Raw genomic sequence first — 25,526 nt, 5'->3', positions numbered from 1 at the left:
TCTCTAGTGGGCAGGGGGCCCTATTATACACAGATTTATCTGACAGCTCATTAAAGCCAAAGCCAGGAACGGATTATAAACAGGAAACATGTCACAAAAGAAAGACTTGATTTGTCCTTTTTTAAAATCCATTCTTGGCTTTAGTCTCAAAATCTGTCAATCTGTCCGATATCTGTATGTGTAATAGGGCCTTAAAAGTCCTGATAGAGATAAGAGCATAAAAATCATGCATTAATCTTGTTTCTTATCGTCTTACGTTGCCTTATTACTGCCATACGTGCAATTCATTTTTTATTGTTAAATACATATATTTCATGTATTGTGTCTACCAGGAGATCTCTTGCTCCAGTAATCATTTTGGGGAACTTGAGTATGAAGTATATTGGATCATTGACGTCAAAAAAACTTAGGCAGCTCTGCAGTGTCTGGTCCCATTGGAGGTTATAGTCCTGAGGAGAGGACTCATAGTATTCAGGGTCTTGAGGCTCTTTGTAGAAGGGGTAGAAACTTTCCTGACCCTGTGCCAATGCTTAAGAAAGACGCAATGCTTCCCCAAGTTATCAGGGGAAAGAGTGTGTGGAGGCAAGAGTGTCTCACCAATCAGGTCTGTGCTTGCATTACGTGCCTCCATAGCTCGTGCGTATCAAATCAGGCCACTTGCAGGCCACAATTGCCTCTTATTTCCAGCCTATGTTCTGACCTTTGCCTTGTCTAACGATTATCACCTGACGCAGACCTCCTGGTTATGACCCAGCCTGCCGGACCTGGTATTCTGTCTGTCTTTCTGGTTTTGATCATTTGACAGTTAATTAATGTGACAGTGTTTCACTTCATTATAGTGCTTGAAAAATCACGATATTGTAATCCGTATTCTTCTTCTTCCGCTTCTTCAAGACATTCTTCTGCGATCAATACAGTCTGAACAGCTTTGCACACTGACTCCGTTCAAACTGCATTTCGAAGCCCTCGGCGGTGACAGGTGGCTATCATTTAAAGACCCCTAATTTCCCATAGGAAATAATGGCTCATTGGAAATAATGGCCACACTGTAAACGCTAACAGCCAATCACAGCACATATGCAAATAGCTGAAATATAGCAGCCAATAGAAATTCTAAGGTCTTGTCAGCCAATGCCTTACAACATCCACACAGTCACATGTCCACTATTGGCCAATAGAAGATGTAGAAGATGGAAGGTCCTTAACTATTTTGTCTCACTGACATGAGTAAGATTGCCATGGTAACCAAGCAATGATCTTTACCATTATGAGCAGAGTTCAGTCAGTAAAGTAGCGGAGCTGAGCCAGCCATGTAGCAGAGCCGATACTCGCACTACGTAGCAGAGCTGAGCCAGCCGTGTAGCAGAGCCAACACCTGCACTACGTAGCAGAGTCGAGGCAGCCGTGTAGCAAATCTCTCTTAAAGGGACGGTACCCAAGTCGCTCTTAAAGGGACTGTACCAAAGTCGCTCTTAAAGGTAGGGTATCAAGGGTTAAAGTTTCTCTTAAAGGGAAGTTACTGTTAAAGGGGCGTTCTTTTCAAGCACTATGTATTTCCCTGGAAATGCAAATCTCTTTGATATTTTTAATATTCCTTGCAACCCAGCTCTCTTTGGGTCATGCTGTAGCATCTCTATACAGTTTAGGTTAAGACTCTAAGGGTCCTATTAGATGAGGCAATTTTTCATTTCCACTGATTATGATAAACCATTAAAAGCTAGCGCTTTTGGGAACGACCATAATACATGAAACGATAATCGTTAGTTACGATCGCAATTGTGTTCATTTATATACTCCAATATACGAACAATCGTAATTACGAATGAACGATGTGTACTTACACCAAAATGTTTGTGAACAATTATTGAACGATTAACAATGATTCTATAGTCAGCTCAAAATTGTTAACTTGTTTGATTGTTGCCTGCATACACATGGAAAGATTGTCTAAATTGCCTAAATTTGAACAATATAACAATTTTTCGCATGCTAATGTTTCCGTGTAATAGGGCCCTTACTTAGCAATTCATTGGTTGGCCACTTTTGGTATTGGCCTGCAGTGTTCTTTTTCAATAAATCATTTTCCCAGAAGCATTGTGGAATATCCAGGGACTCTCAAACTTGAGATGAGCCACAATAGTTTTTATGGACAGCAATGGCTTCTATTGTGGTGTTCTACGATGATAGGATATGGGGCATCATACACATGTGTTATGTTTGTGTAAATAAGTTTTAAAATGAAAACGTAACTCTCCTAAAGAAGGTATTTTTTAGTTCACCATTCCATATGCTTGGTATGCAGTATTCCAAAAGGTAACATTTTCTTGTTGTAACAAAGGCCCCACAAATCCTTGGTCATGAAAGGGTTAATGTATATATTATTCTGTGTTGAGGTAGCGTCAGCATATTCTACTGCGCTGGGTATTTTACTTGTGCTAGTCAGCTCTGGCATTACATAAATAAAAGAATAAACCACAGGAATGTACTGAAAGAGTTTTTACCGGGCAAAATAAATTTACTATAATAGACCAAAATGATTTTATTGTTTTAAGGCTCCTTGGAAATAAAACCTTCTCAGGATCTCTAATTTATTTTATCGCTGACTAAAATACAAAGGACGCAGTGTTTAGAAATGTCTCTGTTGTGCTAGACCTCCTACCCCTCCCTATCTGCTGACACAGAAGCCGTTCTCATTCTAGGAGTTTTAGGAAAATTTGGTCATTTTAAATGTCCAGATGTGAACACGTCTCAGTTCAGTTCAGGAAGGAGCACTGAAGAGAAGGGGGAGGGAGAAAATGTTGGCTTATTTGTGCTATTTTTTTTTTTTTTTGCTTTAAGCACCCCCGCCCACACAAGGAAGTGGCTGCATTACTCAGAGAGGAAAAGAGAAGTTTTGTGAAACTCTAACAGACTTTATACTTTGATCCCCTTCAGAATCTGCAGTCAGCGGACAGCACAAGAGATATAGGTAGGTGTAATAAATCTGGAATCTCTCCAGGTTCTGGGATGGTTTTTATGGTCTTTACTCCATAACATTTAAAGCAGTTTCTGTATCACAAGCAAATAGGTGTTGGTGCAAATGTTCAGCCTCCCAAAAATGAGATAGGGAAGCAGTAAGAGCAGTAGCTGTAGTAAGACTCTAATATGACCTGTGCAGACTCCTGCAGCGCAACCCAAAGTATCTCCCCAGAATGTACCTGCACTACAGACACTTCTAGCAAGAACATAGCGCACATTCAGCTGTCCACAGGAAGCATCTCCGATCCTGTCCAAATCATGTGATTGCCAGCTACTACACATCTTGAGCAAATTTTCCCTCTGCTCCTTTCCTCCAGCGTCTATTTTTAATCTGTCTAATGGATTATAATACACAATAGGCTCCCATTAACATAAAATTCCTCAATAAAGTAATTCAAAAAACAAATACCTCTGAGGAAAGCATGTTTACAGTGTTTTAGGTCAGATTTTCCATTGATATGGATTATATATTCACCTAATGTGTTGTAAATACTGATATGAATACAATGTAATAGCATAAAAGCCATCCTCTATACCAGCGCTATCATACTGGTATTGCTTCCTGTACAAATAGGTGCATTCAGATATTTCAGTTGCCATAGTTAAAATTCCTACCACCTCCATATCAGATTGTGCCAACTCACCTAATATAAGATTGCTGATCATTCTTCTCCTTTGCCAAAGAACAATTTTGCTATTATGTTGTGCTTGTGAGGCTTAAACAGAAAGGAAGTATTTTGGTTGTCAGTATTATCGATCACGTATAGGTCAGGCCTTTTTCCTATATTGGATTAAAGCACAGTGATTTTGATAACAAGTTGAATAGAAAGGCCCTGCCCTCACATATGTATCTTCTTGTAGTATTGTTGTTATAACCTACCTGAATGGGAATTGTGTCCGTATGTGTGAAGATAACCGTTATTTCCTGCACATCATGACAGTGAGAAAGTCAGGCTGGAGGCTTGGCCTAAAATAAGACACCTAAGGATATTCTAGCTAGTCGGGACCATGTGCAATAGACTGTAAGGACATTGTAGGTGTGTCTACCTGTGCGAAAGCTAGAATTTAACTTGAAAAACTGTTTTTCCCTTTATTATATTTTTATGTGGAGACCAAAGAAACCCTATATATACTGTTTTGTGCTTTTCTGTGGTGCCTGACATTTGAAAAGCTCTTCCTTTCAGGCTTGATAAACTCTGTTACTTCTCATTACTCGGTGAAGAAAAGGAAGTGACTTCTACACTGAGCTATTTGTTTTCTGATAACCACATAAGGTAACCAGGCTGCAGTTGCATCACATTTTAACTAATGTTCTTATTCATAGTGAGGTTTGGTACAGTATTTATAATGAGTGTAAGCATTGTCTCCAGTATTGAAAAAAACTGCATGCTAAGGGAGTGTGTTCACACATTGCTGTCAAATCAAATTTACTGCTATGAGCAGTATAATTGGGGTACATGGACCAAAGGTAGAAAACCTAGCTCTATATATAGTCTTCACTGTTATGATTTTATTTTGATATATAAAACTGGGCTGGCCAGCTAACTACATTTTGACAGCCACATGGATACTTGTTGTCAGGAGTCTAAAAACAGAAGCAGGAGTATAGCTAGTTTGAGAGGCTCTCAGAGTGTAGGGTTTGCCACTTCTAAGGGGGGCACAACTGCAACCAAAAGCAAGAACGTTTCTGCAATAATAGAGATACCTACTATTTTGGCAATAGACTTAGGGCCCTATTACACCTCTAGATAACTTATTTATTTGTGTTTAGGTGGCCCATTGAAGTCAGAAGTGGTCTGCCGCTGCCCTCGCTCCTGTTACAGAGAGTGGTGGGCTGCAGGCCATTGCTGATCTTTTGACATGTACTATTATGCTGGGTTTACACGGAGCGATAATTAACCCGATCGTACGATTAACAATTTCGAAGTAACGATTTTTTTTTAATAATGATCAGCGTTTAGACGGAACGATCGTACAGGAAAATAGTTTTGCGATCATTTTGCAACCACTTAAGCCTATCTTGCACATAGGTTAAATTGGTAAACGACTGATCGATCTGCGAATTTTTTGCGAATGATTTGAGAACATGTTCAAAGATCAAAATGAACGATTTATTGCTCGTCGCTTGATCGTTCGATGCGTTTACATGTGCGATTATCTTTCGAATTCCATCGTTATCGTGCAAATTCGCACGATAATCGTTCCGTGTAAACGCAGCTTTACACTGAACAATTATTGGTCCAAACAATCGCTAATCGTCCAGGTAAAGCCGATAATCGTTCAGTGTAATAGGGACTGAAGTTTGAGCCACTGAACTACAAAGTTAAGCATGTCAGCATACACTGATTTGTACGTAAGGAGAGAGAGAAAACAGAATGTGCCCTGCAAAAAAGAAGGCCTAGTTTTGTCCCTGACACAGGAGACGACACTGCAGAATAGCTACCCAGATAGCATAAAAATGCCCATAAAATTTTTGAGACTAAGTGAGAATAAGCCCTAAGACTCAACATTGTTCAGCAATACAGGCCAACCAGAGATACCAAGTAGCCATTATTATGTGGTGTCAGCCATCTATTCTGCAGTTCCGTCCTGCCTGCTGAATAACAAGTACATACACTCTTCAAGTTAGCAATTAAATGTGCTTGTAAAGCGTGTCTGTAGCCTGCCAAAGCAATGAGCGGCATATATTGTCTGACATCCTACACAACTCACAGCTCAGCCCACAAATTGTTATTTTAGACATTCCACTCAAGTAAATTGTGTCGATTGACAATAACCAGAATCTTCTTCTTTTCCCAAAGAGCAAACCTGGACTGATAAACAAAATATTGCTGGATCGATCGTGTGTCCCCTTAATTTAATCATAGTCAGCCATACATTCCTGTTTACACAGGAACATGTGCAGCTGACTATGGATGACTTTAATGGTTGCACATAGGATGCAATCATTGGTTAAATGAGTGATTTTTCATTCACAGGATGATCGTTGTCCTTTTTACATGGGCCATGTCATATGTTTACCTTACCATGATCCTGCACAGGCTTGTGCTCTCTCCGGTTACCCTACGGCGTCCCTGGTTATGGGCCAGGGAGCGGGGTTAGGCAGCAGCTGTGCTGCATCTCAGTTGTTTGACTGGCAGGTGTTCTTGCCAGTCAGGAATACCTTGACTCATGTATTCTGTTGGAGATCAGAGGGCCAGTCGAATCACCTTCTGGTCCCTGGTCTCCTATAAAGTGTATCCATGCCTGTCATTCCTTGCTGGCTATTAAGTCTATTTCTCTAGCAAGCTTGGTGCTCACTGCATTTGTTCTGTGTTTTCTGGCTTATCTGACCTTTGTATCTGTACATTGACTACCCTGGTTTTCCCTCTGCCCTGACCGTTTGGCTTTGTGACCCGACTATCCTATTTGACTCTGATTTGGACCTCGGCTTTCTGACCCTTCTTAACCTTCTTAATTATGTGTATCTTTCTTGTCTGTATTTAGTTTGCCATGTACTATAAGTTAGGGACTGTCGCCCAATTGTCCGCAGCCACTTAGGACTGATAGTGGCAAGTAGGCAGGGACAGTAGGTGGGAATTAGATCATTGCTGAATAAAGACTGAATGGACAGGAAATTACCAGTAATTCCTGCAATCAAGAAGCATTTCCTTACATAAGGGGAAAGAAAGGAACATATGAACTTATACATACCTCTCCATGCTCCCTGATATCCTGATAGCTTCGGCCCACTCCCTACAGTGTCTGCAGTGACAGGCAACTCAGCCAATCACTGGCCATGGCACTGTCCTGGTGATTGGCTGAGCGGCCTGTCACTTCTTACATTACCGTGAGTCGTCCAAAGCGAGCAGGACATCAGGGAATGCGTCGAGGTATGTATAGTTTTACTATAGTTATTTTACAAGGGGCTGCACAGACATAGCTAACGATGTCCATGCAGCCCTTGCTGCATGATTACTGGACCGCATATAGGCTCAGTGAGCGGATCTTGCAGATCAGCGCTCGCTTACATAAAGTCATCGGGCCGTTTGATACGCCCTTAGGGAAAGTAGTGATAAGAGGCCATTGTTCATGGGTTTGTGCGTTTATTATTCCGGAAATCTTGAAGTTTCCATTCCATTTACTGTAGTTTGGGCTTCCTGTTCTGTACAGATCATTTCACAGCAGTCTCCTTCTTATATACACAGGTAGGAGAACAGTGAAAGGTGACACTTATATATAGATATGAGAGGTACACACAATAGTTGTTGTTCACAACAAAACTTCTCCCCTCCATGTAGAATGACCTCTATAAAGGTCACTCAGCACTTTAAGAAGCCTTTCTCATCTGAATCCAGCTTATTGTGTCCTATGGTGCATGAGGCTTGCTGCAAAGCATATGTCTAAATGCTGTAAAAAAAACTCAGGCTAGATGACTGCCTCCAAAATACTGTACAGAAAATAAAACAAAAAAATGATCAGTAAAAAATACCCAAATCTTCAGATCATGTCAGTGCTCAGCCTATGCCACTTCATTCTACAACCTTTTATATATTTTACCTTCCCAGTAAAATGTATAAAAGAAGTAAAGTAAAGTAAAAGTAAAGAAGTCATAGAATAAAGTTTTGGTAATTTCCTTTAAAGTGTCACTGTCGTGAATTTTTTTTTTGCAGAAATCAATAGTCCAGGCGATTTTAAGAAACTTTGTAATTGGGTTTATTATCCGAAAAATGCATTTTTATCATGAAAAAGCAGTTTGAAGCTCTCCCCCCTGTCTTCATTGTTCTCCTATGGAGAGAGCTAAAGAAAAGACCAAAACAGGACAACAAAGAGTTAATCTACAAATCCCTCACGGGATATCTCCTGTGACAGTCACCAGTGACCTCCCTGACCTCGGATTACAGCGGTCACCCAGCTCTGTGCCTGTAATCCTCTGTTATCTGCTTTCTGCTGCCGGCTAACTCCCTCCTTCCTCCTCCCCCCTCCCCCCTCCCCTCTCCCTAGAACAGACAGGGGACGACTCCTGCAACAAGTCACAATTTTCAGATTTTTCAGAGTGGATGAAAAAGAGGAAGGAGGGGGGGACCTGGGAAAAGGCTTTTTACATGCAGATAATGGCAGATTTGGCTAATAAACCCAATTACAAAGTTTCTTAAAATCGCCTGGACTATTGATTTCTGCAAAAAAAAAATACGACAGTGACTCTTTAAGCTTTCACATATTCACCAGACAAAGAACATGCACTTTGTTTCAATCATCTCTCAAGAACAATGATGCACTTTGCCCCTCTGCCATTTTGTCTCAAACCCCCTCCTAGTAGTATGTAAGCTGATGCATGTGAGCAGGAACCTCACTCCTCATGTATGGATAATTATATGTATATCTCTGTAATGTCTATTTTTTGTCTATGTATGTACCCCAGAATTGTAAAGTGCTGCGGAATCTGTTGGCGCTATATAAATAAAAATTATCATATTATTATTCATTTTTCACCCAAAAAGTAATCTACATTTAGGGGAGCACTACTCTACATATAGAGAGCTCTAATGCGCCACTCAGTCAGGGCCGATTCTAGCTTTTCTGCTGCCTGAGGCGAGAATTGACATGACGCCAACCCCCCCCCCCCCCCCCCGCACGTAAGATGATAAGTAAGTGGACCGGATCCTTTGCAGACGTTGCGGACCTGCGGCAGATCTACTGTACGGTATTTCTGCACCAAAACAAACGCACTTTAAATCTGCTGCATATAACACGGTACCAGCAAAGTTTATGGGAGAGATGAGAGATATGTGATATACAGAACAAATAATACCACCACACCAGGAACATGTAAAACCGCCACACTGTGCTAGGTATCATGGTATTGTTAAAACCCAGTATATAAAAGGCCAATAGCAACACTATACAAGGGACAAATTCTGACCACATATTACCACTGACTAATGATGTCATACCACCATATTGTTACCGAATAAAACTCACATACATGGGGGCACATACATACAGTCACATATACACATATGGACTTGAACATACTGTACCTACTAAAAGACACATACAAGTACCTATACACAGGCATATACATACATACATACATACATACAATCTCATATACACACACTCAGGTACATATAAACACAATCTCATATACACACACTCAGGTACATATAAACACAGTCACATATACACACACAGTCACATGTATACACACTGGTACATACTCGTACATACTTTAAAGTGTATCCCCATCTAAACGTGTTGTCCCAGATCTATTTAATAGGTGATAACAAGTTGATCAATGGGAATCCAACTTCTATGATCTCTACAAGTCCCAAGATTGGGAAGAAATTGTTCCCCAGAATGAATCGTAAGCATCGCATCTGTGTAGTCAGTGCTCCATTCATTCTCTACAAGGCCACCAAACATTTCTAAGTTCAGCACAATATTAGGAGGGTGTATCTGCAGTGCCCACTATTTACTCAGAGTACAATTTTGTCCCCTTTCTTGGAATCGGTTGGGGTCCAGTATTGTGACGGATGTTTTTTTTTTTAAGATACACAAAAATATGGTTGGCCATGTTTTTCTGTTAGTTAAAATGAAACGTACTCCTCTAAAAGCTTTGCGCAGGGCATTTTCAGATACTGGGAAACTAAATTACAGCAGACTGACCTCTCAAAGGCCATCTTGGATGGGTGGGCATCAGTATGCAAGGCAGTAGTGAGCGAGATCTGGAGGGAGACCACCTTTCTCCACCCATGCCCCATCCTATCATCCATCTTCTCCCCTCCTTGGTTGAACTTGAAGGACGTGTCTTTTTTCCAGCCATACTATGTAACTTTGCACATTACTGTATATTTATTTAATGCTTAAGTACATAGAAATACAGTGTCATGTGCCTGAGGTATCTCTTTCCAAATGTCTATTTTTATCTGGGTATCATGGGTTTGACATGTATACATTGTATGTTAAAGTTCTTATTGTTATGAACTGCTAACTCTGCAAACACTGATGTGCAAGGGTTAATTACAACTCTTACAGCTCTTTATTGCCACCACTGGTGGACTGTATCTGTACAGGATACATGGAACTTTGGTCACATGACCTTTCCTCAGACCAGCTTAAAGGGTTCTAAGGGAGGATTCTCCCAGTTTCAACCCTCAGCTCTTGGTCTGCACAGTGATCACAGTACTGTGTGGTACTTCAGGAGTTTTTATCCAATACTGAAAATTAAACTATGCATCTACTACTGCTACTACTGCCTCCACATGCAGTAAAACAGAGAACAGTTCCTTATTTACCCCACTAGTCCAGCTGTGCAATCTTCCAGTCCTGGCTGTATTCCCGTTCTTCTGATCAGGTCACACTCTACCGTTGAACTCTGTAATTGGCCAAGTAGGGAGTGGGACGTCATTGGAAGCCAGCAAAACCGGAACAGCTAGGACCTAAATAGAGTAGTGGGGGAGTGAGGGAAGGTAAGTATGGGCTTGTTCATTGTTTTACTTAAGATAGAAACATAGAAGGTTGTCAGCAAAAAACACCACTGGGTCCATCTAGTCTGCCCTTTTAGTAATTACATTCTTATTATCTTAGGATACATATATGTTTATCCCAGGCAGGTTTAAATTGAGTTACTGTAGATTTACCCTACCACATCTGCTGTTCAAATTGAAATCCTTGAAGAGAGTGTACCATCAGAGCTGTAATATGGAGATATACATACCATTCTGTCAGCGCTGACTTGTACAATCTGCTGGTGTGGAGCATTTTTCACTTTTCTGCTCAGTCGCCATTATTTTCGCTGCCAAACAGATATGCAAATGAGCCGGGGTAAAGCACCGGAGGCGGGCCCGGCGCATGGTATTCAAATTCATCTCCTGTAGCTGTACTACAAACATACACAAACTGTTTCTATATTATATAATACTCATAGTTCCCTTTGGAAAATATAAGGCGGTGACAAACATACTGTGTGTTGAACCTGTGCAGTTATTAGCACAAGGCCCTGCAGGGAAGGGGTGGTTAATTGCTACCTTAAAAATAATAGTGCTCCCTACTGTTTATTAGGTTAATGATAAAGAACCATGGTCATTGCCATCCTAGTCACACACTGATAGAGTGCCATACCAGTGAGGGATTTTCTAGAAAGCTGTAAATGATGTGATATATCATCATGTTCTTCCCAAATACAGGCTTCTGATCATTTGATTGTATTCGCTGACAGAATAGAAAAATCAAACCTGTCTTGGTTGTCAGGAAATACTGAATGGCCCTTGCATCTGATTTTTCTGTGTTACATTTGATTTTAGAATCTTTTCAGTATGGCTTTATTATTCTAGCTTACATTGCTAAGTTATTCTTTAGCTAATGTTGGACACTGTTGCTTGCTGAATGTGGAAAGAATCTAATCTAAATTTCACTAAGCAGAAGTAACGCCTGCATGTAATATCCTGATAGACATATCTCATTTCCTTTTTTCAGTGTGTTATAGCTCAACACTCCTGTATATTTCTTCATGCTTGCCCAACGCACATGTGATGTTCAAGCATAGCAAATGCCTGCTTTCAATTTAGTAGAATTTGCTTTCAATTTACCATAACAAGTAACATGATGATTAATAAGGTAAAAAGTGCATCATCACTCCAGATTTAGTTATTGCCATCAACGGCAAGAAAAGTGATACAATTGTCTTCTGCATGTGAAATAAGGAAACAGTCACCCACATTTGCCATATTGTGCATGAAAAATACAAAATATGTATAAATAGTCCTTAAAATTATTATTATATTTTTATTTTTTTTTACTGCTTAGTTACTGCCAATACCAATACAAGCCCATCTGTTTTATATAATAAGGCAAAAACAATCAGTTTATTACAATCAGTTGGCTGGATTAATTGTTGGTTATTATGGCTTGTGGTATTATATGTCATAGTATGTTGACTTTTTTTGCATCATTTTTTAGGACAGCGGCTGACAGCTTATGGTCAGCTACCTATGTTGACCTGCCAGGACATAAAACCAAGACTGATTGTATCTGCATCTGATCTGCTTAATGTAGACCCTGATAGTTGGGAGGTGTCTTTCTGTACATGAGAATAAAATAACCTATTGATAAAACAATAGTCAACACATGTGATTTTTTTTTTCCATTTTTTTAATACAATTTTTTTCCCCTTTACATAGGAATGGCGTTTCACAGCTTCCTCCTGGAACCAATAAGCTGCCATGCTTGGAATAAAGATAGAACCCGTAAGTTCTGTAATTACTATAGCATACCATATAGACAATAAGCTGTAGGTATACAGGAAATAAGATCAGTGACTTTCTATGACTTTTGTTTTGTTTAAACATCTAATATTTTGAAGAGCAAATGGAAAACCAATAGTATTAAAATTAAGTAATTATACTTTAAAACAAAAATAACTTCAGGAATCAAATAATTTAGATATAAAGTAGGAGAAATGCATTATTACGTTTATCAACTCAGATGTTGCTGCATTTTTATTATTTTATCTATAGTCATCTATATGTAATAATCTTATAATCTTATAGTACAAAAAATAGCCTCTTTCTTCACTTATCAGTGATTTCTTCTGCCCTCACCTTCACGCCTCCTGCACTGACCATTTAGGGCCCTTGCACACTGAGTAAAAGAGGCGAAATTTACGAGCGAAGTCCGCAGAGCGAATTTTGCTCAAAATTTTGTCTGTCCTATTTCTTCAATGGGATTTCTTTTCTCCTCTCCGCTCAAAGAATGAACATGATTTTTACTTTTCTACAGCCACCCCATGGTGCGAGGTGGTGCAGGAGCATGGTGGAACTGCAGTGGAATTTAGTGTGTTAAGGATTCACAGAAAATTTATCTAGGCTAAAGGTGTCAAACTGGCGGCCCTCCAGCTGTTACAAAACTACAATTCTCATCATACCTGGCCAAAGCTTTAGCTTTTTAGGCATGAGGGCAATTGTAGTTTTTCAACAGCTGAAGAGCTTGGGTTTGATATCCCTGATCTAGGCCATATCTTGCATATCTTGTCTCAGGAGAGATATATCCATCTTGACCTCATGTTAGGTATTTGCAGTTCTCTGCGATTTATTTTTAAATTCTGGGCCAGGGGGCTGTTTGGTGAGACCTGTTTCTCAGGATTCCAGGCCATTAGATGGTTTAGGGTCCATTTACACAGAAAGATTATCTGACAGATTATTTGCCAAAGATTTGAAGCCAAAGCCAGGAATGGATTTGAGAAGAGGAGAAATCTCAGACTTTCCTTTATGACCTGATCTCTGTTTATAGTCTTTGGCTTTCTGGCTTTGGCTTCAAATCTTTGGCAGATAATCTGTCAGATAATCTTTCTGTGTAAATGAACCCTTAGTCTGGCCTACTTAACCATGGAAGATGTAGCACAGAATATCAACAAGTCAAGCAGGCAAAGATTTGGTAAAGCCAGGGGAGACAAAATAGAAGTAGCTTTGGCATGAAGAATTATGCAAAGGCTATCTGTTGAAACTATATAAATGTGTTGCTGTCATTAAAAATATCTTTTGACATAGTTATAAGGTTAAAAAAGACAAGAGTCCATTAGGTTCAACCAATATGTCTACTGTGTTAATCCAGAGGAAAGCAAGAAGCCTTATGAGTCAATTGACCCATCAAAGAGAGAAAAATTCCTTGTAAAAGCAAGCACTTAAGCACTTTACTTCTTAGTCACAGTGATCTCTGCTTAGCTTTCCTGAATTGCCCCACAGACCTTGTATAACATGTGTCTTGTTAACTGTACTCACTTAAACTCATATCTTATACCTTAAAGGGGTTGTACACAAAAAAAAAATTCTTTCAAATCAACTGCTGCCATAAAGTGCCAGAGATTTGTAATTTACTTCTATTAAAAAATCTCAAGCCTTCCAGTACTTATCAGCTGCTGTATGCCCAGCAGGAAGTTGTATTATTTCCAGTCTGGAGAGCAGGAGAGGTTTTCTATGGGGATTTGCTGCTGCTCTGGACAGTTCCTGACATGGACAAAGGAGGCAACAGAGAGCACTGTGTCAGACAGGAAAGAAAACACCACTTCCTGCAGGACACACAGCAGCTGATAAGTACTGGAAGGCTTGAGATTTTTTAATAGAAGTAAATCACAAATCTCTGGCACTTTATGGCAGCAGTTGATTTGAAAGAAAACATTTTTTGGTGTACAACCCCTTTAAGGCTATGTGCACATGCTGTATAAACAACAGCCGTTCCACGTAAACGGCCATTGATTAACTCTACCTAAGACCGGAATTAATGATCATGAATGTTAATTCCGGCTGTAGGTAGTGTTAAACAACAGCCGGTCACGCAGAACAGCATGTGCATATAGCCTACAACTGAAATGATGTGCAAAATTTCCCAATTGCCCATTCTTTAGTAAGTTATGTGGGATATAGGGTTGTAATTCAGGCAGGTATTTCTCGATCAAGAATAAATAGAAGAACTGCAGAATAAAAGAGGCTCAAATCCACCTTACCTAACAATGTCTAATAAGAGGATTCTTCTACTAGATTCTTCATCAGTTAGGGAGGAGTTATTCCTTAGATGTTAGTAGAGATAGAGGGCTGCCAAGTACAATTGGGTTTGTAGTCTGGGAAAGATGGCAGAATATTTTTTTGTTTTCTGGGCCTCCACTAGTGCCCTGCTTTGCACAAGTTTCATACTGTTCACTGTAGGTACTCACTCTCTGCCCTCTTATCGTCTCTGACTGGCAGAATGGGACATTTCATTACTCTATAAGAGCCACCATCATGCCAGCCCTGCCTATCGGAATCTGTCAGACCAGCAAATTGATACCATGCCATAATGATACCATTTGCACCTTGAATTCCTTCTAACACTGTAATGTATTATACAGAGTGGTCTCAGGACACCTTTTATTCTAGAAATTAAAGGAAAATAACATATTTAAATACTCCAGCAAGTAATGGATGAGGGAGTCTATTATTTAGGTCAAGTTTTTCCAATGGGAAAGTGGTTATGTAGCCTATCAGAGAAGACTAGGATTATCTCAGAAATCAATTGGCACAGATTTGATTCAGTAAGGCAGCTTGATCCAACCCTTGATTCAATATGGCAGCTTGATCGAACCCTTGATTCAATATGGCACCTTTCAAGATGGTATCCATGTCCTGGACATAGCCCCCTAACCCTTTTTGTTTTTAAGGGTGTCCTTTGGGCCCTTTAATGATGACCTGATGACCCTGTGATATTGTTTTGGATCCAGTATGTCATTGCATCTATGCTTATTGATATTTTTTTTATTTACAAATCTGTAAATTGTATTGTTGAGAAGTTGGTTGAAACAAGTCTGAGAATTTTCAGGATTTTTTGCCCACCTGGGATATTTATGAACCAAATTTGTGAATTAGCACTATGTACCTGTACATAAGTATGTAAAGGCAACACAATTAATCCTAAGTGCTTACATTTTTCTAGAAATTGCCTTCTGTCCGAACAGTCATGATGTTCATATTTACAAAAAGGATGGAGATAAATGGACCAAAATTCAAGAGCTGAAAGAACACAATGGGCAAGTCACAGGTGAGATAATAAGATCTTATATGTGTTCTTTGTGCAGCATCTATTTTTGTGATACAGTACAAACAATATCAAAACTGTCACACTGTTATTAAGGCCGTATTCACAAGTAAAACTCCCCTCGATCAGGCATTGAATCCTATAAATCTATTCACAAGATCCGTGCTGTAATCTGCTCTGCTATCCGCACCGCACGAAAATAGGACATGTCCTAGTGCAGAGGCAGATCACGGCACAGATTCCCCAATTGAAGTCTATATGATCCTATGACAGCTGTCACTGCTCCTGTCCTGTCTGGTCGGCGGGTTGCATAGGGGGTGTATTTGCTGTGGTTATGCACTACCAGGCCGCCAGGTCTATGCATATTAAACACTGCTGTTGGGCTCCAGGGGGTGATGATACACTGCCAGGTTCGGGGGGGGGTGGTATCACGGACACGGAAGTAAAAACAGATGCAAATACGTTCACAGATCATAGAGTAAAAATAGCCCCTGAAAAATCACTGAATTTGTGAATGAGGCCTAAGGGGTTAAAAAAGTACTTTGCAAATCAGCAGTGCTCCATTCTGTAGTGCTCCATCGCCAGCACATTGACTTGAGGTAGCATGGAGGAAGGTTGTTCGTCAGCTCACTTAATGGCTAGTACTGTAAATTATGTAGGTTATAGTGACAGATCCTCCTTGATGCTATCAGGTTGAAGCGGTTTACCATAGAACATAGGTCTGCTATCCTTTCTAAGTTGTGTACAATAACAATCTAAATATAAGTATAATTACCAGGTTATGCAAATTGCTATGCAAAGGAGATTAAGCATTAAGTGTATGACTCCTGCACTTTACCCTAGGTATTGACTGGGCTCCTGAGAGTAATCGTATTGTGACATGCGGCACTGATAGGAATGCCTATGTCTGGACTCTGCGAAACAACACATGGAAACCAACACTTGTCATACTCAGGATAAACCGGGCTGCTCGATGTGTGAAGTGGTCCCCAAAAGAAAACAAGTTTGCAGTGGGCAGTGGCTCCAGGCTCATCTCAATCTGTTATTTTGAACAAGAAAATGACTGGTGAATAGTCCATGTTTCTCTACGAGGCTTAAATTTAGTATTTCTTGTTACCATTCACATACATACAGAGGAATACATAAAGCCCCAGTTATTACTGACCCTCATTTCATTCTATTGATTCACTTGACTGTTGTAAAGCTGTAGTGAGTTTAGCTTTTGTGTGAAACAAGTTATGTAGCAAAAACACCATTGTATTATATGCTGGGTATATCTTGGCTATGTGCAAATGGCCTGTAGAGGTTAAATAATAACAGCTGCACCTCAATAAATTATATGGCCTTCTATAGGAAAGGCCATTATCATATTCCCATATGTTGTACAAATATCTGTGTACTATAGCTCTGAGGGTAACTAATAAAAGCCATATAGCACATACACAAAAATACCGTATAGAGGAGTTCTTACAGAGTTCTTTTTTTTTTTTTTCATTATAGACGGCAAAATTTTGCAGCACAACGTGCATTGGTTTATATGCAAATAAACATTCCATATATGTTGCTGTGTGGTTCGGGGGGGGGCTTCGGATGAACCAGTGGTGGCTTCTGCAGCCACCACTGCGCGCTGGGCTTCGGATGAACCAAAGTGGGCACAAGATTCACCCATCTCAAATGTCATTGCAAAAAAAAAATTAAAATCTGAGTACTTGTTATTGTGTAACTTTGTGTTTTTTTTTTGTTTTTTTTTAAATCTTAGGTGGGTCTGCAAACATATTAAGAAGCCTATCCGCTCCACTGTGCTAAGCTTGGACTGGCATCCTAACAATGTCCTCCTGGCAGCCGGCTCCAGTGATTTTAAGAGCAGGTTAGCAATTATTTTTATTAATTTCACTCATTGATTGGAGATTAAAATACAAATTACTGTCACACATCTATTTCCTTCACAGAATTTTTTCATCATATATTAAAGAGGTAGAAGAGCGTCCAGCCCCTACACCATGGGGATCCAAAATGCCTTTTGGTGAATTGATGTTTGAGTCCAGTAGCAGTTGTGGTTGGGTCCACAGTGTGTGCTTTTCTAACAGTGGGGACCGTATGGCCTGGGTGAGCCATGACAGCACCATCTGTATTGTTGATGCTACAAAGAAGATGAGGTAAGAAGTGAACAACATTTATTCCATATATTAAATAGTACAGCTGTTCAGAAATCAAGGGCTAAATCTTAATTTTTTTTAGCAAGAAACAGTGAGTCTCAGGAGTTTTTCCTCTAATCATGTTATGTGACTTCCTCCCTCCATATGTACCCTGAATGACCATGAGTGTACACCAACCACCCTTATACTACAAGATCTTTTCTATAGACAAGATAAACAAATAACTGGAGATCCTGCCTCTGCAGCAAACCCTCAGAAGTGGTAGCAGCATTGAGGCCATAGAACAGTATTGAGTAGTGTAACCTGTGATTCCAGCACTGAAGTTAAACAGTAAACCAGAAGTCTCTGTGTTTCTGTCACTTATACCACACTTTGTTCCTCCTACCTCTTCCATTCTCCATAGACTTTTATTATATTATGAATTATGGTTAGTAATCTGGCTGAACAGATAAGGCGGCCCATTTATTCCAGGGACATGACAAGTTCTCTGTATCAATATGTCACTCCCAGCACTTCTAACTCTTCCAGTTGATTGGGGGGGACTTAGTTACAGTGCATGTCATCAGGGCCGTTTTAATACATCGGTGGGCCCGGTGCACAGCCCTCAAGAGTGGGCCCCTTTCCTTTTTGCCCCCCACCCCCAACCCAACATTATCAGAATCGGAGCTCCACACACAGTATTATGCCCTGAAAGTGCCCCTACACTGTGTTACGAGCCCCAATACATACGGTAGTTACCTTATAACTTTATAAAGATATCACCAATGATACTATTACATAATACCGCGACAGCATGACCATTATCACTACAACCCTATAGCAGAGTGCAGTTACATCCATTTACTCACAGGGGGCGTCTTCTCTGATCAGAGTCTTTCACCTTTTCTTTCACTTCATCCAGCGTGGGCCATCTTGAAGTCTTCCCCCGGCTGTGAATCCTCTCTCCTGAATCTGCCAGAGAAACATTTTAGGCTCCAACACATACAGTAGTTAGGTCTCCTGTACCCCTATATAGTAGTTATACCCCTCTGTACCCCTATATAGTAGTTACCCCCCTTTTTGTGTCGACTTAATAATTAGGTATGCTCTGTGCCCCAATATAGTAGTAAGGTCCCTATATAATATAGGCACCTCTGTGTGGCCCCAATGTTAGTATAGACCTGTGTGCTGCCCCCTGTAGTATAGACCTCTGTATGCTGCCCCAGTAGTATATAGACCCCTGTGTGCTGCCTCTAAGTAGTATAGACAGCTGTGTGCTCCCCCAGTAGTATATAGACCCCTGTGTGCTGCCCCTAGTACTATAGACCACTAGGTGCTGCCCCCAGTAGTATATAAACCCAATTTTGCTGTCCCCAGTAGTATATACCCCTTGTGTGCTGCCCCCAGTACTATAGACCACTATGCGCTGCCCCCAGTAGTAAGTAGACCCCCCTCTGTGCTCCCCCAGTTATTTATACCCCCCTGTGCACCCCCCAGTAGTATATAGCCCCCCTGTGCGCTCCCCAGTTATATATAGACCCCCCTGTGCGTCCCCCACTAGTATAGACCCTTGCATGCTGCCCCCCAGTGGCATATAGACCCCTGTGTGCTGCCCCCCAGTAGTATATAGCCCCCATACGCTCCCCCAGTTATATATACCCCCCTGTGCACCCCCCAGTTAAATATATATATCCCCTGTGCGCCCCCCAGTAGTATATAGCCCCCTGTGCGCTTCCCGTTATATATACCAGTTAAATATATCCCCTGTGCACCCCCCATTGTATATATATCCCCTGTGCACCCACCAGTAGTATATAGCCTCCCTGTGCACTTCCCCAGTTACATATACCCCCCTGTGCGCCCCCCAGTTATATTTACCTCCCTGTGCGCCCCCCAGTTATATATAGCCCCTGTGTGCCCCCCAGTAGTATATAGGCTCCCTTGTGGCACCCCTAGTAATATATAGACCCCTCCCTGTGCTGTCCCCGGTTATATAGACCCCCGGTTATTTGTGCTCCCCCTCCCAAACAGCATATAAAAAAACAACACTTTTACTCACCTGGATCCGTGCGTCTCATCTTCTCTTCACCTCACTCTTGTGGCCGCAGGCAGTGCTTTGACGTCACTCGAGGGCCGACACCACAATGAGAGAGCGGCCTCTTGTGACTGCGGGCAAAGCACTGACAATGGTTCCCGCCCTGTCAGTGCCGCTGCTACCTGTAACTATGAGCGCTCGTTACGAGCGCACATAGCTACAGTGCAGAACGCAGCAGCAGGCGGGGGGGGGGCTGCATGGGGCACCATGGATGGGTAACTTACCCATCCCGATGGCGCCCCCCTGACAGGCTGACGGACAGAGCCCTGTGCGACCGCGCTGGTCGCACAGAGCAAAGGCCGAGCCGGCTCTGCTCAGGGTGGGCCCCCTTAACCAGTGGGCCTGGTGCACGTGCACCAGTTGCCCTCTGGTTAAAGCGGCCCTGCATGTCATACAATGTCTTGGCTTTAGACACTTCTGATAATGGACATCGTGTGAGGTAATCTGAGATGTCTTGTGGCAGTATTTGGAGGCCCACTTGCTACTTGGCTTCATATCATGGGAAAATTAAAAAGAAATTACCATACCTAGGCATTATAAACTTTCTAGACAACAGAACTGTGGACTTGTGTGCTGATTGGTCTACCAAATTCACTTCAAACATACTTTTAAAGTTGTGCTAAAATGGCTTAAATGGTAACTGCCATTGTAAACACCTTCCCCCCTTTTGATAGGCTATGTCATCGCTAAGATGTTTGAAAATGACTTCATTTACAAACAAAATTCCCAAAAATTTTTGTTTTGTTACAGACAGACTGCAAGATTCTGTTCAAAAACAGTGCTAATGAAGCCTCAATTGTAAGGAATGTAATACGTAGTAATAATACGTAGATAGATAAGTCTATAAAGAAAATAGAACTTTCACTAAATAAATTAATAGTGCAGCCATTTAACTAATTCAGATTATGGTAGGGTGGTGGGATAAGGGTGGCAATAATTATTTCCTTCTATGAACAACAAATTGTGCTTATGTATAAAAAAGTAACAGCTAAATGATGGCATAAAATGGACTTTACTACATGCAAATTGTTCTGAATGTGCCATTGAATGTGCACATGACCAAAATGTTGCACAGTTATTGAGTTACCTTCCTAGTACCTAATATATTTAGCTGTTTATTCTTTTTTTTTTATAGGGTCACTGCACTAATCACCGATGCTTTACCTCTGCTGTGTGTGACATTCATCACTGAAAATAGTTTAGTGGCTGCTGTAAGTAAATGTATTTTTTCAATTTCCCCAAAAATAGCAATCACAAATTTTTTAATATATGATATATACACTAATATATATATATATATATATATATATATATATATATATATATATATATTGTATATGTATATGCTATAACATATATTAAACATAGTTACCTCTCACTACACCATGTTCCTATAAATGAAAACATTTGTTGAGACACTGAACAAAGACAACACTAAACATACAGGGGCAAACTTAATATTTTAAAGGAGGTTTCATTTTGGTGCCCATTATGATAATGGGTCCTTTCTATTATAAGGAATGTAATGGAATCAGGAATTCATAGACAATCCTTAACCTTGGTTACTGTCTAATGTTTAGGTTAGCTTAGAGGTTAACATTCTTTGTGGTTTAGGATGGTGTAGGGTTGTATGACAGAGGTTTAGGGCAGGAACCTGCACTTTTAATTTGTCTGTTTAGCTTAAACTGGTCCAAAATTCTCTATAGAAGTCAGAACTTATTCTGATACATAAAATTCTGTATGCCTGCAGCCACTGCTGCGGGAGCTTAATGCATAATATTCGCTTCAAAATGAACCATAAAGCTGTATGTAGTGAGCTACCTCTAGTGGCAGCAGAAACAGACTTCTAGCCTGAACACTCTTGCCTGGGGCAGTGGTCATGACCTGCCCACAAACCTATAGAGGAAATGACTCACTGCATACACAGAGTCATTACTTACACAAGTTCCCTGAAGTCTGTTCTCATGTTTCTAAACCTGCGACTGGTCCAACCAGGTTGAGGCCTCCCCAGCTTAGCATGGCTGGCCTGGCTCACCTGTCAGTGTGACAATCTCTGGTATGGATAATTCATCTATTAGTAAAACCACATATTAGAGTTATATTATTGAAATTACTAGGGTAACAAACAGCAGATTTGTACGCACAAACCTGCTGGTATGTACCTGTAGTCCCTTCACGCTGATTTAAGTAATAACTTTTGCTGCTTGTTCCATTCCGACACCCGTGCAACCTCTGAGACTATGGTCCAAGTTATTTTTCCATAATGTCAAGTAGTCTATAATTTGCCATTGCAGGGCCATGACTGCTATCCTATCTTGTACACATATAATGAAGCCCAGGGGACCCTGAGCTTTGGAGGAAAACTGGATGTTCCTAAGCAAAGTTCACAAAGGGGGATGACTGCAAGAGAAAGGTTTCAGAATCTGGACAAGAAGGCTAGCTCTGAAACCAATAGCTCTGCACTCGAGTCCTTACATAAAAACAGCATCAGGTAAGGAATGAGACCATATTCGCTTGCGTTATGTTAAGAGACTGAAAGTAAACTTGCTGGTATTTTCATATCTAGCATCTTCCACTGGAACAGCATTACTTTCTTTATAGACTTTTTAACATCTGGTCCCATTAAACATAAACTGGAAGCTAGATTTATAGCTTATAATTTTTAAAAGTAGAGTATGAACTGGATACTGACAGAATATTTACCAGACTTACGTACTTTACAGTCAAATCTCTGTGCTGGCCGGAGGGAAGGCAAAATGTTCAAAGTTCTGCACCACTGGAATGGATGGAGGCATGTGTATCTGGGACATAAAGGTGAGCAAATATTCATACACTATTATAGGGATGTCCTATTATATACACTGGATGTTAGGCTTCATATAACAAGGTGTCTGACTGTATATTGGTTAAATAATTTTTAACAGTAGCATACCATTAAATGGTCACTGTCATAAAAAAATATAAACTTTATATGTCAGAGAGACTTATCAAAAGTTTTGTGTGCAGTGTGCAGACTGTAACCGATCAGGAGTACAAGTGGGGAGAAGTCTGCATGCAGAACATTCACTCGGGGCAAGTGACCTACATGGACTTTAAATACAAGTCTATGGAGTCCGTATAGGTCTCAGACAGAGCAGGGAGAGGAGTGCTCATCTGAATGGTAGTGTCTCTGCTCATTCTAACTGACTGATGAAAACTTTTCATATGTCTCTTTTAAATATCAAAAGTTTTTTTTTAATGGCAGAGTGTTATTGGTTGGCTAATGCAACACACAATTAATAAACCATATAAAAACGCGAATTACTTTCTTGGAAAAGGTAATAAAAATTTATATAAAAAAAGAATAAATAAGACCTAATAATTGGTAAGAAAGAAAAGCATTATGACCAGTGGAATTTAATACTATTAGTTGGAAAATTTCCAGACCTTTTCTGTCACTATCAATTAATTTTAAAGTCTAAGGGGGAGATTTATCAAACTGGTGTAAAGTACAATTGTCTTAGTTGCCCCTAGCAACCAATCAAATTCCACTTTTTATTCCTCACAGATTCCTTGGAAAATGAAAGGTGGAATCTGATTGGTTGCTAGGGGCAACTAAGACAATTGTACTTTACACCAGTTTGATAAATCTCCCCCTGAGGGTATGTTCACACTGAGTAAAAGCAGCAGATTTGTGCGGCGGAGGCTTTATATCATTATATTTTCCGCTTTCTTTTTCAGAGCCTGGAGTCTGCAATGAAAGATTTGAAAATTATATAGGCAGAATGTGAGCCAGCAGCTTTTTACATCTGATTTCTATCTGCATCGCTTTAGTTGCCTTGATCTATTACAGCCTGGAAAGTTTTTGTATTTTTACTAAATGCATTCCTGTTACTGTCATTTAAATTAACTCTAGACAGGTGGCACAAACATGTCAAAAGTTAAGATCTGTCGGGGTCTCAGTGCCAAGACCCCCTGCGTTTGCTAATAATAGCCAGGTGAAGTGCATGGTAATGTGCTTCACTCTCCAGCTTGGCACTCAGGCTGACTTATTACAGGAGAATGGACTACAGTAACACAGTATAGCCCAAAATATGTTGTATACCAACCCATAGTAAGTTAGCGTCAAATAGTTTAGTATATTGCATAGAAGAGCAAAGATTTATTACAGAATTGATACATCGTTTCATAATGAATGTATTTAAAAAAAAAAATACCTGGAAACAGTAACTCAGTAACTGGAAATGTGCTTTTAGTACTTAAAGGGGTTGTCTACCATGACTTTTTCCCACTGGTCATTTAAAGAAAGACTGTTGATTATATGTGTTTTTAACAAGACAAAAAGGCATGGGAGTCTGTGATTTTCAAGAGCTTAAAAAAGAATTGATAAAAGTACTGATCATACACTTCTGTATGTTTCTTTTTTTGGAAAAATGTACGCCAAACAACTGACAGCTGAAATGGGATGTGAATCCAACCCAATACTCGAGTAGTTGGATGGCTGTACTGTACTGCCCAGCATTAGGTAGATTTTCTCCATGTCGGGTGTCAGAACAGAGAGAGAGACTGGACCAACCCCTTCTGCCGTACTACCTGGAATGTTACTTGTTTGCTTTATGTACCGCTATGCCTCACATGACAGATGTTTACAAGCATTGCCATGAACTTTTTTCTACAGAACTATAAATGTCCTCTTTAGAAATAAAAAGGCTGATAAATAAAGAAACTTTGCTTTGCTATTGTCTGTTTGGACACCTGAAGTGCTAGAATTTAGCATATATAATAAATATATTACAAAACCGATTGAGCAATAAAAAATGTTGTCATTGAGAAGTCCCAAAGAAATCTATGCTAGACACCAGATAGTGGGAATCTGAAAGGTCATAACAAAACAAGGCTATAATCTATGGCCTTAGCCCAGAAAATCCCCCCAAAGTAATAGAAACATACAAGCTTGTGGTTAAAGGGGTTATCCAGCGTTACAAAAACATGTCGACTTTCTACCAGAGACACCACCACTCTTGTCTCCAGCTTGGGTGGGGTTTTGCTGCTCAGTTGCATTGAAGTGAATGGAGCTTAAAGGGGTTATCCAGTGCTACAAAAACATGGCCACTTTTCCCCCTACTGTTGTCCCCAGTTCAGGTGCGGTTTTGTCACAGCCGCGGCGGCGTCCCGCGTTCCGGGCCGCCGCCGCAACCGCTTCCTGCCCCATGCAGCAGCCGGTGTCCATAGTCGGGGACCCGGCGCTGCTATCACCTCGGCCCCGGGGGGCGCCTCACCTCTCCACGCTCCTGTCTCCCGCTGTGCCGGCCGGCGCGCGCGCGCCCTAGGAGGCGGGGACGCGCACGTCCCCGCCTCCTAGGGCGCGCGCGCGCCGGCTGTCTCAGATTTAAAGGGGCAGTGCGCTCTTAATTGGTAGTTGCACCTAATCACTCCCCTATAAATCCCAGCATGCCCTGTCCCCTGTGTTGGAGCCTCTACATGCTTCCCATAGCGTTTGGCCCAGCTCCCTGTTGTTCCTGTGTCCTGTCCGTTACCTGGTCCCAAGTCCCTGTTCCTGAGTCCTGTCCGTTACCTGGTCCCTAGTCCCTGTTCCTGGTTCCTGTTCCCCTGTCACTCCACCTGTTCCCGTGTCCAGCCTGTCACGTGCTCTCTCATCTGCAGACTATTGCCTGTGCCATCTCCTGCCACGCCTCGCCTGCCGACACCAGCAACCAAGCCAGGGGTAGCGACCTGGGGGTCGCCTGCCGCAGCAA

General features: G+C 40.9%; 1 protein-coding gene across 2 annotated transcripts; it reads left to right on the top strand.

Annotated features, from left to right (window-relative positions):
* Positions 1 to 2,843: 2,843 nt before the first annotated feature.
* Positions 2,844 to 24,496, top strand: ARPC1B (actin related protein 2/3 complex subunit 1B). Of its 2 annotated transcripts, XM_069983621.1 has the most exons (11): positions 2,844 to 2,968; positions 4,203 to 4,292; positions 12,180 to 12,245; positions 15,460 to 15,564; positions 16,405 to 16,627; positions 17,321 to 17,428; positions 17,511 to 17,717; positions 20,927 to 21,002; positions 22,086 to 22,282; positions 22,515 to 22,605; positions 23,512 to 24,496. In XM_069983621.1, the coding sequence occupies exons 3-11, from the start codon at positions 12,182 to 12,184 to the stop codon at positions 23,548 to 23,550; spliced, it is 1,110 nt and encodes a 369-aa protein (XP_069839722.1). In that variant the 5' UTR covers positions 2,844 to 2,968; positions 4,203 to 4,292; positions 12,180 to 12,181; the 3' UTR covers positions 23,551 to 24,496. The 2 variants fall into 2 exon arrangements, with proteins under 2 accessions (XP_069839722.1, XP_069839721.1); XM_069983620.1 differs by lacking the exon at positions 4,203 to 4,292 and having other exon boundaries at positions 2,845 to 2,968.
* The last annotated feature ends 1,030 nt before the right edge of the window (positions 24,497 to 25,526 follow it).

This window comes from Dendropsophus ebraccatus, chromosome 9, assembly GCF_027789765.1.
Source record: "Dendropsophus ebraccatus isolate aDenEbr1 chromosome 9, aDenEbr1.pat, whole genome shotgun sequence".
Classification (NCBI taxonomy): Eukaryota; Metazoa; Chordata; class Amphibia; order Anura; family Hylidae; genus Dendropsophus; species Dendropsophus ebraccatus.
Note: the sequence above shows the minus strand (reverse complement) of the source record. Positions and strands in the feature narration are given on the sequence as shown.

What these genes read in the sequence shown, in the direction of transcription:
- ARPC1B (XM_069983621.1), top strand. Translation starts at nt 12,182, where the DNA reads ATGGCGTTTCACAGCTTCCTCCTGGAACCAATAAGCTGCCATGCTTGG. An exon ending in TTTGAACAAGAAAATGACTG is followed by an intron (nt 16,628 to 17,320) that starts GTGAATAGTCCA and finishes TTTAAATCTTAG; the next exon opens with GTGGGTCTGCAAACATATTA. An exon ending in TCCAGTGATTTTAAGAGCAG is followed by an intron (nt 17,429 to 17,510) that starts GTTAGCAATTAT and finishes TTTCCTTCACAG; the next exon opens with AATTTTTTCATCATATATTA.